Genomic DNA, 17,197 nt, shown 5'->3' with positions numbered 1-17,197 from the left:
ATGACCAAAAGTGTTATCTTTATTGGTTTATTATTTTTCAAAAATATCTCTGATTTGAAATTGTGAATCATTCTAACACTTTAACCTGAGATGAAGACAATAGGACTAAGCTATAAATAATCATCTGTCTTCTATACAGACCCACAGTATGTCCGTTTGTTTAAAATACTTGAACCATATTTAATTGAGCTATTTTGTGCTGATTTTGGAACTATGGTATCCATCATATTATAAGTTAAATCCACAACTAGTAAATTTAAGAATTATAAAATATGTGCTTTATTTTCCACTACCTTACAGAGAAAGTGGTGGCAGTGTTTAAAGCATCTGACCAGTAATTGAAAAGTTGCTACAAACCTAATCCTTGGGCAAGCAAAGTAAAAGATTGGTTAATCTATCCTTGAGCATGTATTTTCAGTCAGCCTACCTGGTCTTTATGCTCACCACCTAAAATAAAAGCTCTCATCTAAAACATAGATTTCTGGTCTGGTTAATAAAGGCATTTTACAGTAGAGGTTCTGTGAAATAACCATTCCAGACCAACCCATATTCCCTCATGGTGGGGCTATTGCCTTTCATAGTGCGATGACTGACATCTATGGAGGGCTTTAGACTAGATCCTCTCAAAGGTGCCTGTTGCCATCCTGGATTCAAGTAGTATTAGTTAGATTTCAGCTGTACCTTTTTGAGCTCGTCAAACCTGCACAGCTTGCTTTGCAGACAGGCCCAAGCAAAAGCTCTAAGTAGTTGAAAGATTTGTAACACAAAAAGAACCCAGGGTCTGTCTCCAGCAGGTGGTGTAATATGAGAGGTGGGGATACGGAGAAATGTCACCCTGTCTCCTGAAAGATGTTGGCAGAGAGAAGCACAGTAGTCCGAGATACAGTATGTACAGCAACAGCAACAGCAGAACAGACGGATGGACTTAGTTTCCATAATGTTGAGTTAGGAACAATTCCATATGAAAACAAGATACAAACATAGATGTGTTCATAAGAATGTAATTCTTTTAAAAATATACTGTATCTCCAGTCCATCGTGTGCCAAGTCTCAAACCGAAGTAGCATGCCACCCACCAAAACATATTCAATAATATCCTAACCATTTGATTCCTTGTCCAATAGCCTAAAAAGAGCCTGAAAAGATAATGCAGACCTTATGTGGCCTTATGTATTTACTAAAAAGCAAGTGAATATACTCAACAGTGAGTGGCACCTGCTTAGGGGAGGACAAACACACTATGCTTAACTAAGCCATTTTAAATATAACAATACAAAGAAGAGTTGTGTGTAGTTTCAGCTTTGTAATGCTGTGAAACGTTTATCACACTGAAACATACATTCAAGACACGTTTCCTTTTAATACAGCGTTTTCTTGAATATTTTAGCTATGTCTGCTTAAAACCTTTGTCATGCCTATCTATAAGTTCCTGAAAGCCTTATCATTTTGGTGTGTCCGCGCCAAAAAGGACAGAGTACATGGCCAATGGCAAACATCTTCTGCAAGTGCACTTTAGGAGTTTCCACAGTTCCAAAAAAGAAAACAAGTATTCTTCTTAAAAACCAAAACAACACACAGGCACAATAGAAGTTGTCGAGGAGAAGCCAAATGATGGAGGTTAAGTCCGATGTGGGGTGACTTGTGACAGCCTTGTTCAGTTCAGAACCGTTCAGAAGCTCAAGAACAATGTGAAGAAGGTGTTTGTTAACTGTTGACGCCATGACCAGGTCAATTTGTGAAGAAATAAAAAGCAGGTTCTTCTCTGTGTGTTTCCTAAGACCAGGTCCTGATAAAGAAGATCTTCTTGTTCGTGTTTACTCAGTTTTCTCTTTGCCAACCTCTTCAGGCGTAGGTGGCACGGCCGCTTGCTCAAGCTCATCCATAAGGGCTTGTTTCCGTTCTCTCTCCTTTACCAGCTGAACGCCACAGTAGGTCACAAAGAGCACAGACAAAGTGGATTGGGGAAAGCCTGGATGACAGAGAGAGACATGAAGTCAGAAATGTACCAGAGAAAGACATGATGATGTGAAAAAATACTTTTGAAAGACTAGTTTTGAATGTAATCATGATTAACATGTTTGTGTAGAGGGACAACTGAATTATTCTCAATTTTTTTGACATTTTTACACAACATGCAACAATATAAACGCAACATGTAATAATATAATTGCAACACGCCACCATTTTGAAGATTTTGTAAGAAATGCTTTTCGTCTGTATGGATAATTTTTGGGGTCTTATATTTCAGCTCATGAAACATGGGAACAACACTTACAGTAGCCATGTTTTGTTTATATATTTGTTCAAAATACATGCTTTGTATGGATGTGACTAATGGAAGATTTTCCTTAACATTACATTTCTTTATTGGCTTTAATGTTAAAACGATGTGACAAACTCCACGTGAATTGCAATACATTCTATAGCTTGTTGTTGTTGTTCAATAACAATGAGCCCACTGTATAGCAAGATATGAAGAGATACTTGGCTAATGAATGAAGAATGAAATAAACAATGACAGAACTACAAGTCAATTAAAAGGACAGGCTACAACACTGAACAGACTGTCTACTATGGCTTAATATAAATGGATTTGGAAGAGGACATGAAATTCAAAACCTTTTATATTGTAAAATAGCCTAGCGTTAGCTAAAAAAAAGGGATCGGTATTAGTGTATAGGATCTCACTGTTGCTTATACATTGAAATGTTCAAACTGGTAATACAGTATTTACCTATGTAATCTAAAAATATGGAATATACAGTATATAGTATATGACTATATGACTATATGAGTTTGACTATTGTTCTTTGCATTTTCAGAAAAGATTGTACCTTGAACGATCAGTCTTTTTCCCACCAGCTTGGCGAACTCCACACTGTTTAGAGCAAGCACATTGTAGAGGACAATAGTCCAGAAGTTCACGGCGCCGAAGATGCCACGGATCCTACGAGACATGGCTTCGCCCATTGCATGCTGTGAACAGAAGGCAGTTACATAAGGTATATTCATCAATTTGGCATCATCCTTAACAGACCTCAAATACAACAACATGACTCACAGTGGCCCCTTTTAGTTAATCCCAATTTGCATCTTCCATCCCAACAATAGTGTCAACATTGGTATATTTGGTTTTCGTTACTGAAAACCTCAATGCGTACCTCAATGGTGGAGAAAGGAGGAAGGGAGAAGAACGTGGCCACCCAGAGCTCCAGGTTGAGACCCAAACAGTTGTAGAAGGACCAGATATAGACCACATCGCATGGACCTAGCCACAGAGTTGTTATGCCAAACGTGCACAAGGTGGCCACTAACTCCTTGAAGATATTAGTGTGGCTTCCTCCGATGTAGTCGTAAACATACCTTGTGAAGAAGATCACGGTTGTAGTTTGTGTGTGGCTTAGGTTCATGGTTTCTTATTTTGTAATGAAAATATGTATGTTCAGTTAAAGTTTTGTTTAAATTTAATGTACACAGAAGCTTACAGTTGATGGTCTGTGGGGTGTTATTTAACTGTTTTGTCAGAAACTCACTTGCAGAGCCAGTCGTTGATGCCTCTATCAAAGTGCCTAAAACAGAAAACAGAGCATTCCTTTAAGTTTCCTTTTAGATTGAATACCAAAATAAATACCAAAACATAGGTTTGCAAATAACATGAGACACCAAAGTTTCCAAACTTTATTACTCCAAGCTGGTACTATAGTTAAACTGTAGCTATAGAAAAGGTGCTTTTACATGAGTCACCGCCTGAATCCCAGCGGAGGTGGTTCACTTACGTTTCGGCAAAGACGTAAAGCATGGTGATACACTTGGGAGGCTGTGGAGGATCCAGGTGATCCAGTCTGGCCACAGTGTTGATCACCCCAAACATCACTGCTGACTTCACCCAGTCATACACTAGGTTGGAGTAGGCCAGGCCAGCTATAAAACACAACGACAATCAAACGGAGGCCTCTCGGATCATCTGACACATAATGTCCACCACCAGACATACTCCTGCAGAGAGAATACGCTGAACTGGATACCTGTGTTTAATAGCAACGTTGGACAATAAGAAGAGGTTGCGTCATGACCTGAAACCCAGTCAGGTTTTAGGTCATGTGCGAAAATAAGCAGGGGACTTCAGAGCTCTGAATGCACTTTGTCAACCATGTGCCATTAACAGTACATTTCTGATTGAGACATTTCTGATGTGCAGTTTATCATGAACATGGGACAGTTGGCATTAGATGCTGATCCAATTTTGGTCTCAGTGCATTACGATGCAGGGACGTACAGATACAATATGTTTCCGACCATGTGCTCATTCCCAACTAAACTGGTAAGTGTTGGGCACCAGGGCAAGGCTCACTCACCCAGGGACCAGTCAGACAGCTGTTTGACCAGCTTTATGTCGTTGGGGATGGTGAGGATGTACAGGTAGTGGAAGAACACATCCACCAATAGAATGACTCCCAGGTGTAACAAGGCTTTGGTGGTAATGTTCCACATCTCTCTCTGCTTACGGGTCAGGTTGGGATTGTTGGCCTGAAGGGGTCCAAAGTTCAAAGGTGAAGTGACAATTCAGTGCAGAATTGGGCAAACTGAGTCAATGGGCAAGTCAAATCAGATGCAATTTTTCACTTTGACATTATGGACTTCTTTGGGTTGCTCATCAGCAAAACACCTGATTAAATCCATTTTGATTTAATGTTTTAACAAAAATGTGGAAAAGTCCAAGGGATTGAATACTTTTGAGTGCCATTATATCACTCAATCCCAAGATTTTAACTCACCTGATCGTGATACTGATCAAAGGTTTGGATTGGTCCAAAGTAAAAGAATGGGAGGTAGAAGTTGTACTTGAGGAGGTCAAGGAAGGAGTAGTTGCCATCTTTCTTCTCACAGTTCTCCAGAGCGAAGCTCATACAGCGCATGATGGTGAACCCGGAGCCGCCGTAGAACAGGATGTCTTGCAAGTCGAAGGAGCCAATCACAAAACCTTCCTGGAGGAGACGAACATGGTTTCAGTCATTACTGATTGGTTACAGATTGGTCAGCCAGCTGACGCCTTCCTAATATGTTGGCTGTACATTAGATGAGTGCTCTGCTAGTCTGGAATGCTATGTATTTAAACTAACACAACATTGTAAAACAATATGAATACAAAGGTGAATATGAATACAAAAATGTAGTTCATTAAATGTGATGAAGCAATATATGCCTTAAATTTTAGTAAGTCGCTAAATGTAATGAAGTTATAATTGCTATTAAATGTTTGTGTAATCAAAATTATAGCATCTTCAGCCCAAAAACATGTATTCCCTGACTTCTGGAGGAAAAGTGTATCCACCACTGGAATGTATTGTTGACTGAAATAATATGACTCATAATCGGCATTAAAACCTAGTGCTCAACTGACTGATGTTTCATGATAAGATATGGCTTCCCTAGTCACCAGATCGCAAGCCAAATGAAGATGTAAGGAGAAGACTTATGGAGAATTGAAGCTGTTTTGTGACTTATGGTGGCCCTATGCCCTGTTGACAGCCTCTATGTGGTTGTTTTCTTTCTCTGGGCCAATAACTGTATATTCTTCCAGCCTACCATTCTCTTCTCCATGTGATGCATTCTCCAACCCACCTGCCAGCTGTTAAAAGGTTCCATCTTGAAGGTGGCCAGGCTTGCAAGGCCGGCGATGAAGACGATCCACTTCCTCTTAACGAGGGCCACACTGTAGAGGATGAAGCAATGTGACAGGACCAGCGCCAAGAAGGACCAGCCCATACTGACCAGGACTGCCAAGCCTCCGTACAACCCATAGATCAACGACCTGCGCTGTGTAGCAGGAAGAGTGATTGTTAATGCATGTTTGTGACAAGGTTATGGCAATGTTGTTACAATATTATGCTATGGTGTTACAACTGAATGGCATTTATCATGACTTAATAACAACCTTCAATATAATTTATAATATAATTATTAAAAGTGCAAACTCATTTTGAGGCGCAGTATCAGTAGCAAACACATATGAAGTTCAGCATGGAATCTTTGCAGAAATGTCTGTGGTATTAGTAATGGAAATGTGTCAATATGCTATGAGGTAATTACGCAGTGAGACATGAAGGGGTGTGGTATATGATTACTACATTACGGCTTTTCTTAGGCAGGACGCACTGCGGAGTACCAGGATACTGCAGTTAGACATGTTATATTTACAATTCACCACAAAACACAGATCTCTTATTGCTATTACATCTTTATTTCCAAAAAAGTTGGGACACTTTCCCATTTTGAATTTGATGCCAGCAACACGTTTCAAAAAAGTTTACCACTGTGTTGCATTACCTCTTCTTTTAACAATACTCTGTAAGCGTTTGGGAATTGAGGAGACCAATTGTTGTGGTTTTGAAAGTGAAATGTTTCCCATTCTTGCTTGATATAGAATTTCAGCTGCTCAACAGTTCAGGGTCTCCTTTGTCACATTACATGTTTCGTAATGCAGCAAATGTTTTCAGTGGGTGACAGGTCTGGACTGCAGACAGGCCAGTTCATCACCCAGTCTCTTTTACTACGGAGCCATAATGTTGTAAGAAGTGCAGAATGTGGTTTGGCATTGTCTTGCTGAAATAAGCAAGGCCTTCCCTGAAAAATATGTCGTCTGGATGGCAGCATATGTTGCTCCAAATCCTGTAGATATCGTTCAGCATTAATGGTGCCTTCACAGATGTGCAAGTCACCCATGCCATGTGAACTAATGCACCCCCATACCATCATGGATGCTGGCTTTTGAACTATAGGCTGATAACAAGCTGGATGGTCCTTCTCCTCTTTATGTGTTTAATGCAGTGCCGCCTGAGGGCCTGAAGATCACGGCGATCCAATATTGATTTACGGCCTTGTCCCTTGCGTACAGAGATTCCTCCAGATTCTCTGAATCGTTTAATGATGATGAGATCCCCAAATTATTTTTAATTTATGTTGAGAAACGTTATTGTTAAATTGTTGCACTATTTGCCTGCGCAGTCTTTCACAAAGTGGTGAACCCCTCCCCATCTTTACTTCTGAAAGACTCATACTCTCTGGGATGCTCTTTTTATACCCAATCATGTTACTGATCTGTCACCAATTAACAGTAAACTTAGTAAGAAACGTCAAAGTGGGAATATTTTTCAAGAAACAATAACATTTCTCAGTTTCAACATTTGATATGTTGTCTTTGTACTATTTTCTGTTGAATATAGGGTTTAAATGATTTGCACATCTTTGCATTCTGTTTTTCTTTACATTTTACACAGCATGCCAAAGTTTTTGGAAGCGGGGTTGTATTCATTGGTTACCGATGCAATATGCATGGACATCTGCGACAAAACAGATAGTGTAAGTAGTGAAGACAATAATGCCGCTATTTGTTGACAAATAAATTAAACTGATAAGCCTAACTGATTTTGGTTGGGGTGAAATGTATGACTTTTTATGTATGTTAATAATGTTACCTTGCAATACCAAAAATCCATACCCATCTTCATCGCAAGCACAAAACAAAAAGAAAACACATTTAAAACATGCATGAACAAATTTTGTCTGGCAAGAGAAGAACATTTCCAAACAAAAGTAAATTAAATAGCTATTCCATTAGCATGCAATTACTATGTAACAGTGTTTAATACAGTGACATTACTGATGTAAACACTGTGTTACAACTCAAGTATAAGGAACAGTAAAACTTATTTTTTTTAAATACTCTTAATGTTACTCATGATAATATTCCTTTCTGTCTTTACTTTCCGCAGTAGTTGAGCACGCTACCCTGGACCAACTCTTCTGTTATCTCTCTCAGAACAATCTCCTTGACCCTAGCCAGTGACGGATCAGTCAACAGAGACCATTGTGCTCTGAGCAGCAGAGGTTTTTCACTCGGACAAAGCTCCTCTGTTCCCATCCTTCCAGTCCCAGTCAGATCCTCCTCTCCAACCTCTGAGAGCCGGTCGTTTCACGCTCTTAGACTGCAGCCGACCTGGCTGGACGCTCCTACCAGGTGACACAGTGCTGGTCTTCCCCAACCTTCGGGCAATGCTCAAAACATCCCTAATTTACCTTTTTTTTGTGGTACCGCGTCTTGGGAAGCAGGTATTTCACAGAGTTATATTCTCCCATCGATGTTCAACGCACTTCTGCGCATTAGAGTCTACCACACCCTCCTCCCTAGACCTCCTGGCTGCTTTGCCTCTTCCTCTCATGCCATTAATTGACATGAAAAGCGCAGAGCCTTGCCCTATCCTATGCCAGGCCTCAGCTACCTCCTCCAATCACCTCCTCTCCTGTTGGCTGCCCCTCCCCCCTTGCAGCCGAGTCAAAGCCCTTTTCTGTCATGGCAACCCAACGGTGGAACCAGCTTGAAGTTTGGACAGCAGAGTCCCTGCCCTATTTCTGAAACCCCACATTTTTAAAGAGGATCTAAAATAACTTCCTGTACTTGTATGTAGTGGTTTTCCCACCTAGCTATGATAAGTTGAATGCGCTAACGGTAAGTTGCTCTAAATAAGAGCATCTGATTATATGACATTTTGAGAATGGGATGTCACTGTAACTGTAAATACATACCCTGGGAGATATCAGGGAGCAAAGTTTGGCAAATATCACATGACCAGCGAGGGCGAATAGGATGTGATTGCGGAATGTTGTGAACCACATCACCCATTCAAAATCAGCAACATCCTAAAACACAGGAAAAAACATGATGGAAAACAAAACACATGAACTCATAGATCTATTTAAATAAGCATTCCAGGATATTTGTATTAAATCCAGAGCTTTTGACACTGATCAACAAAAACAAATATATAATGTCAGTAATGTCAAAATAATCTGTACAGGAGCTACAGCCTTCCACGACACTGTGCATACTGCAACAACAGCCCAGGTCCTTCACAAAGTGGCAAAAATAAAGTCATTGTTGAAAATAAACTCAAATCTTTGCTGGGGTTTGCCCAAAGGCGTGTAGGACGTTCTGTGAGAAGAGTAGAGCATGGCAGCATAGTGGCAGCATAGTGGCAGCATAGTGGCAGCATAGTGGCAGCATAGTGGGAGCATAGTGGCAGCATAGTGGCAGCATAGTGGCAGCATAGTGGCAGCATAGTGGCAGCATAGTGGCAGCATAGTGGCAGCATCATGCTTTGGGGATGCGTCACTGTGTAAGGGCCTTGAAAGCCTTTGGACATAGTTCAAGTTCCCATCCAACTTGACAGAGTTTGGGCAATTTTGCAAAGAAGAAAGGGAAAAGATTGTTGTGTCTGGATGTGCAAATCTGGCGACATACCCAAATAGACTTATGGCTATTAATGCTGCCAAATAAATATTGTCTGTTTCATATTTTTTAATTAATTTAGAATAATTTGTAGATTGTATTTTTCAATTTGATAGTGTGGACTTTTTTGTTGATCAGTGGCAAAAACTCCATGTTGTGACAAACGCTTATTCTTTTAGGTTCAACTAGATTTCGGCTGTCTTTGGGAAACCTGCTACTCAGTTTTAGTGTTGGGTAAGGCTTTAAATTTACATCCGTGGAATGAATCACTTACCATTTTTCTGCCAAAGTAGTGCCATCCTGGTTTAACACTCTTCTTGAACACTTTCCTGTTCATGTTTTCTGAAAATCAAACACAATAGGGTCATTTCTGTGGCTAAATGGCTCTTTAGTAGGAGTGGCTTTATGGACCAGTGTGAACTGAGATCATTTTCTCCCTTTAATTCTGTAAATATTATACCCATATTGTGTCTGAAACTACATTTTTGACTTTTGACCTTAAGCAGTATTGGGGAAAAAACACAATTGAGAAAGGAACAGTTAATATTTAATATTTCTATTGGGGATGTTATTTTGGCCAGAGGATGACATATTGAGCAATGTCCCAACAACATTACATAACCTACTTAACTGTCACAAAGCCCTTCATATTCTCCAGAATAATAATCTGAACCAAAAAGCTGTCCTCCTATGTTTTATGTCACGATTATGTTATATCTAGTAATGCTTATACTACAGAGGTTCTACTGAACAAACTTACTACATGGTCAACTGTCCAAACAGATTTTAATGTCAATATGGAAGAAACATGTCATCTGTCAATATGAGAAAATAATACAACTGGCTAGCGTTAAACAACACATATCTTTTTTTTTTTTACAATGAGAATTTGTCCAGCAGCCCTAGCACAACCTACAGCACAACCTCATTGCTGGGATTTTATTGATAAACCTGATAGTATTGGACAGGTCATTCCAGTTCAGAGAAAACTGTTAATCCCCATAAAACAATTGTCTGAGGGCCAGAGCAGTAACTACAGTCACTACTGTATTGCACTGTTCTGTTACGCACAATATGGATTTGAGTGCAGTAAAGGTACTCTAAAGTCATCCCTATGAATGACAGAAAAATAAGGAAACTTCATCCCCATGATACAAAAAAAATCTTTATTAGTCCCATTGTTGTATCCATCAATAATCTCCATTCATAACATGAATCTCCATCCAGCTATTTCTTTGTAGCAAATGGCCTAAAGAAGTCCTTTCACAACGTACATAGGCTTGAGACTACGGAGGATGTTGTGAGATGTGGCATGTGAAAACTGCATTGCACACAGGCGGCAGCAGGCGTAATTCCTTCCCAACACATCCATCCACACAGGTTACATAACTCGCCAGCCACTCTGTTCAAATCAATACACGGCCAGCCTGACTGTGCTGCATTACTGTACCAGGAAGCAGTTTCTATGCAGAACATTTATGACATCACTGACCAGAGCAACACAGTTTACATTTTAATTATTTAGCGCACAGTTTTCCTAGATGAACTGTTAGTAAGCAATATTTTCTATATTCCTTGCTTTGTAAGAGTACATATAAAAAAATATAAAAAAATGGTTTAATCATTTTTATGCATGTTAAATATTTGGTAACTAAAGGATTTCTGCTGGCGTTCTGATTTGCTGACATGTTCTGCCATTAGTCTCATAATTTCCTCTTCACAGGCTAAGAAGTAGGACATTAGATACTAATTAGGCCATTCATAATAATCTGACAATCATAACAGAATGATGAATCCAGGAAGAATCCATTGTCTTCCTATGCGGACCAATACTGTAGATGCAAACAAAACACGCAGTGATGAGAGAGGTTTTAATTATTAACTGAGGATAACGTACAAGGGAAATCAATATGATGAACTAAACTCTGAATCTATATTCAATCCGCATATAGTGCTGAATCAGGGGTTAAATTACATTTGTAAGGGCTAAATGAACAGTAATATTCATGTAAGATCAGTTACTTTATTGGCAGAATATATGATGGAAACCATGTTTTCAAATGAATTATGATTGCCGAATTGATTTGGTACAATGGTGGCACGTAATAACACATAATCCATTCTACAATCTGAATGCCTAGGTTACTGCATGGAAAATCGAATCAATGTTTTATATTGCAATTTGAGTTTCACTGTAAATCTTTTCTGATCGCTAGGCCTATGTATAGCCTAGCAATCTATGTATAAGTCCCACCGTGAAGCAGAAAATGGCGATATAACAAGCAAATTACATTCAGCCTGCAATAATATGGCAAATATTGTGACATTCTAATGTGACATTCTAGGGCTTATTCGATGTTACCTCATCAAGTCCATCTGATTAATAAACACAAGACAGTTCATTGAAACTGCACTGCGACAGGCAGTTCTCACATTAACTTTATTCATTTAACAATAGTTTTACTCTTCAGTGTGTAAAACGTTCCCATAAAAACCACACCCTTCATATACCCAGCATGCAACATTTCAAACAAGTACAGTCAGTCAATTCGTTTTTTCACCCAATATTTAAATAGGCGTTATCCTTTTTTAGTCTTCTTACAGTATGTGGGCAAAACACTTGGGTCCCCTTCTGGATAGATTCCATTGATTTAAACATCTGAATTATTTCTCAAATAGTGGAGATGAGAATTTCAGGGCATATCTGTTTTTTATATAGCCACTGGGTAATTTATGAAGATAAAAAAACTTTAGTCTCACTTTATTGTGTTTGAATTTTTGGGGTGCCACTGAATGTGTGACGATAATCATAACACACAAAATCTTTTAATTTTAACTCATCTACAACAGAGTCCCAAAGTGGCACTGTTAATGGACCTTTGTGAAAGACTGCTCATGAAGGTAGTCTCTACAGCACATATTACATTTGTGTCTAGAGCTCTAAACACTCCTGCATATGAAAAGCCAACAGACATTTACTTAAGAGGTGCACCTTTTTTAATTTTCTCTAACCAATGTTACTATTTTCAGCACTCAGCAACACTTTATTCGAGCAGAAAATGAAAATACTTTTGTTTTGCAGAAACAGCAGTGGGCTGTATTCAAACCCACACTGCAGTGTACATGTGGGCTACAGGGCACCATTTAGACCGCAACTAAGGCATTACAGACCCAGTGAACGTCTGAACATTTTAAACATTGTGATGAACCATCTAGTCTTATTTGGCCATGAACTCTTATAATCCTCACCCAGCAAAGCCAGAAGAGAACTGGCTTGACCTTGAAGCTGTTCTATTAGGGTTCCTCATAGGTTTAGGCCCTTCCAGGGGGTTTTCCCTATAGCCATTGTGGATTGAACTTCTACGGTACACTGCTTGCTTTTTGGGGTTTAAGGCTGGGTATGTGTGTAAGTAAGTGCTGATGTAATAAAATTATTCAGGAACTAAATGTGATTGTTAATTGATTATGAGGATAGCATTAGGTTGAGATCTGTCCCAAGAAAAATACAATCATTACATTTGTTACATAAAATCAACAAGGTAGTTGTTCAACAAGGCCCGCCCCAAAAGTTGCACACTATTTCGAACAATGCACTTCTTTTGATCATATCAATATAGTGTACAACATAGGGAATGCAGTGTAATTTGGGACACAACCAGTAACAACTCATGGTCCGCTACTTACCGGAGGAGGCTTCCCATATCCAGCTGCCAGCCCATAGTATTGCCAGATAGAGAACCGCTGTGTAGAGGTACAGCTCTAGCTTGGGAAGGGCTGTCTTGAGCCCCATGTTGAATCGCTGGCACCAAACCCACACACACCGGGAACCTGAGAGAATGGAAAGAAAAAGGGATGGAGCTGGGGATGGGCTAAATGGGCAATTTGCAACATATTGTTTCTGCTTGTATCCTAGTTTAAAAACTACTGGCTGAATTTCTCAAAAACTCTGGAGTACATCATAAAGTGAAAAACCTAACATATTTAGTCACTAAATAAAATTAAGGTTTGCATTGCCATACTATGTTTTGAACTTTTCTATCTGCAAGTCGAGATGATTTGACCTTGTTCTTTTCGCAGTGCTGGTGATTTTCAAGACAACTTGGAACTTGATAAGTAACTAGGTAAAAGTATAATGTAGATCATTTTCAGGGTGCTATGTTGGGAAGTCTATGATGCTACTTAAGTGTAAAACTTCTTAGAGCTGAATGCGAGTCATTGCACCAGAAATGCCAGTGTTGTTAAAGTTGTTTGTCACTTCCATCCATTGTTAAAGCCACAAAGTAGGCCTACGCAATTCTTTCTACCCATATATATATATACTTTCTACCTTGCTCTCCATTTATTATTAGTACTAGTAGAAGTAGTCTTTCCTGTTTATTGTTATTATAATTACTTTTGTTATTTTTGCATTTTAAAGGTCTGGTAGCATAAAAAAAATACATTGGGCCTCATTCACCAATATCTTCCTACGTTTTTTCTTAAATTTGTTCTTGAGAAAGGTCCTAAGAAAAGTCAGATTCATAACGTGGTCTTAAACCATAGAATGGTTTGCTTCTATGTTCTTATAATGATGAATGCGATCGTCCACGTAAATTGAATGCTCGTGCCAGTTGTTCCTAATTAGCATAAGTAAACCCATCACAAATCTCCATAAAATGGCATCAGACTGTAGGGCCGTGTGCACACAGAAATCACACAGAAATTAAAAAGTGGCCAAACCGAAATCTAAGGACGGTGGAGAACCAAACGTAAAAAAAATACTTGAAGTGGAGATGGAGGTACTGCTGCAGGAAGAGAACAGCAAACGAGCTGTCATATTCAGTTGTGGATATAAAATAACAACAAAAAAGAAGCATGGGACGTTATACTCGTTCAGTATAAGCGGTATCCGGAGAAGGGCGCACAACTGAGGATGTAACAAGAAGTCAAAACTGAGGCCAAAAAAATATTGCCAAACACAGAAGAATAATGTACATTTTTATTAAAATATATTATAAATGATTAAATATTATTGTGATTTCAATTCTATATATTACAAAACTGTACAATTGAAGAAAAAAATTTCAGCACTCAAATGTGCGTAAGTGTGCTCCTGAGTATGCGTAGATTCTGTTCTTACCTAAGAATACATTTCAAATAAGTAAACATTGGTGAATGTCAAAATATTTGTGGAAACTGCGTAAGTGGGTTTTAAGAAGGAATTTCTTCTTAAGAACAGTTGGTGAATGAGGCCCATTGCCAGCCCAACTGATGAAAGCTACATAACCCACCTCATATTACAACTTAGAGCTGGGAATAGCTACTGTAAGGACCTAAACTCAGCCTCGTTTTATGATCTCGAGTTTAAGGGAGACCAATGTTAAAAGAATGAACAAGCAGCAACATTGAGCCGAAACAGTAGATACATTTTTTTAAATCTGAAAACTCTTACCTGTACTTAGGCTTTTCCTGCAAAGCCAAAGCCAATCACCGCGTTTTTGCAATACATACTTTAAGAAAACCTATTCGAACACAGTAATAGTTCAATAATAATAATCATTGTTTTTTATTTCTCAACTAAGCCCATCCACTGATGATGACTATGTGCTGTTGGATTGGTCGATACAGCCTTTTTTGTAGATTGTTTGATCTAAATTGGACTATATGTTTGTATTTGAAGATTTGAAGATGTGTAAACTGAGTTCACAGTTATGGAAAAGTTAACATTGTAATTATTAACAAACAAAAACATCGCATGTAACTGGCCAATCCATGTGTTTCCCCCATGCCTTTACTGCACGATGCAACACAGGAACTTCACCACACGATCTAACTTAAGGACTTCGACTTTCTTGAAATAGGCCTACTCAACATAAAAGTCTTTAAAAGGTTAAAAAGACACGTGTTCGATTTTTTTAACATTCGATTTTTATTGATAAAGGACATATTAAACATATTAAACACATTATTCTCGACTGTACACTGCATCATATGTTTCCAAATATAAAAAGAAAAACACTAGATGTTCTAACGCTGAAAATTATTTTTTTGCTAATTCTTAATAAATTGTAATTTTTTTAACTGACAATTTACTTTTAGGCCTAGGAGGCCCAGTCAGTCAACCAGCGTCGGAGACAACGTTCTGACCGCAACGCTTCGCATATTACTCTACTAGGATCCCTTCAGAATCCGCACAGTCAGCTGCGCAATTCTACCTCTCCTATTTTAGCCACAGCAGTTGCTCATTCTAAAACTCCCCGCCACGGTACAGCAGCTGCAATGTGATCTGTAAGCCACTGAGACGCATAGGGTGATCGCCTCGGTGTAAATCAGCACCACCTAAAATGACCAAGAAAGGCACACTGCCTCTCGTGATTAAGCACAGGAAATCTTTATTATGACTTCTCATTTTATGGAAGTCTTATACATCTGCGCTGGGCATACTCAAGTAGAGATTTCTGACCATTGCTGAGGGAGTTAGAATGAGTTAAAATTACAAACTGATTAACAGTTTCAAGATCTGTTCATGCCCAAGATAAACTCAAGCATCGTCTTGTGTGTGTTGCATACAAATTTAACACTATTATGTAGCCTAGCTGTGTGGTTAAAAAAAAAAACGCCTACGCTGCCAGAATGCAAATGAGAGACTGTTGCAGTAACATTCTACTGTATTGCAATGAGATTATGCCACAGTCACCCAATAGCACAAATAAGGAGAAAGTGCACTTATTACTGACCTTTCTATCCGCTTCTCACTGTCAGTCAGCTACAGTAAAGCAGTGCAGGAAACAAGGTTTATTGCAGTCCCTGTCCCCAAAATGCCCACAGTAAAAAAGAAAAGGGGTGTTGGTAAGGCGTTTAGTTTTTCTAATTCATCCGAACCTGCTTTTGGTAACGCGAGTGCAGTACCCCCCTGATAGCCTGCCGCAGCGGGTGAGGATGTTGGAAACTGTACTCACGAGGGAGGGAGGTAGGGAGGGAGGGAGGGAGGGAACCGGTAGGGGCAGGGGTGCCCTTTTGCGGGTTATAATTATCTTTCTTTTTTTTTTCAGAACATCGCCGCAGTCGCAGTGAGAGTTGCGCGTCCAGTGACTGTCAAAGCAGAGGCAAGATCCAGAGTTCATGGAGAATAGAATGGCTAATGACAGAAGTAATATTTTGCCAGCAGCACGAACATTGACATCACCTTCGTACGGAAATGATGAAACCTTCAGAATAAAAGCTCACGTAAATGCATTGAAATGCGTACAATTTATTCTAAAGATGTAACCAAAGGCAATAACGTATGGGTTTTTTAAGCAAATGCAAGTATATAATACAAATATTTAAAAAAAAACATTGTTTGAGAACAATATTAAATCATAAAATGAACAGACTGCTTTAGATATTTCCCCACTATATTGGTTATATATTTCCCCACTATATATTTCCCCACTATATTGGTTTAGTGGGGAAACTATTCTATGTGAAAGATGGCATTCAAGAAATACTTGAATGACAAGTAGGGTATATAGTATTATTTCTAGGAGGCACAATAGAAGACATGCCTACAATAGCAGCACATTTTAACCAACAACTCCATTGGCCGGAATCCAGAACATTATTATGTTAAAGTGATATATGCAAATTGCCTTATACTGGGAAAACAATAATACACACTGTACTGAGTATGTCTCAAATGCAATCTTCCACTTTATTTTGAAAATCCTTTTCACTATAAGACAATCTGTTATGCGTATACAGTAGTACAGTAGAGTGATTTGCATCATGGTTAAGTGGAATGGGCTGCGTGAGCCACCAACACACTGTTTTAAGATTGATTATAAAATGATTCTGCTCACATATGAAGCCATCCATCAGTGTGCTCCAACCTACCTCTCTGACCTTATGCCTTAATACCAACCCTCTCGGTCATTCCACTCTGCTACAGCT

General features: G+C 39.0%; 1 protein-coding gene across 2 annotated transcripts; it reads right to left on the bottom strand.

The window, feature by feature from the left end:
* Position 1: 1 nt before the first annotated feature.
* Positions 2-16,222, bottom strand: hhatla (hedgehog acyltransferase like, a). Of its 2 annotated transcripts, XM_010891870.4 has the most exons (13): positions 16,003-16,222; positions 12,971-13,114; positions 9,561-9,628; positions 8,584-8,697; positions 7,476-7,502; positions 5,623-5,817; positions 4,776-4,985; positions 4,356-4,527; positions 3,777-3,921; positions 3,534-3,569; positions 3,162-3,363; positions 2,835-2,976; positions 2-1,969 (listed from the first exon to the last, which is right to left on the bottom strand). In XM_010891870.4, the coding sequence occupies exons 2-13, from the start codon at positions 13,074-13,076 to the stop codon at positions 1,815-1,817; spliced, it is 1,572 nt and encodes a 523-aa protein (XP_010890172.1). In that variant the 5' UTR covers positions 13,077-13,114; positions 16,003-16,222; the 3' UTR covers positions 2-1,814. The 2 variants fall into 2 exon arrangements, with proteins under 2 accessions (XP_010890172.1, XP_010890181.1); XM_010891879.4 differs by lacking the exon at positions 7,476-7,502.
* Positions 16,223-17,197: the final 975 nt, after the last annotated feature.

This window comes from Esox lucius, chromosome 3, assembly GCF_011004845.1.
Source record: "Esox lucius isolate fEsoLuc1 chromosome 3, fEsoLuc1.pri, whole genome shotgun sequence".
Lineage (NCBI taxonomy): Eukaryota > Metazoa > Chordata > Actinopteri > Esociformes > Esocidae > Esox > Esox lucius.
This window is presented reverse-complemented; position numbering and strand designations above follow the sequence as displayed.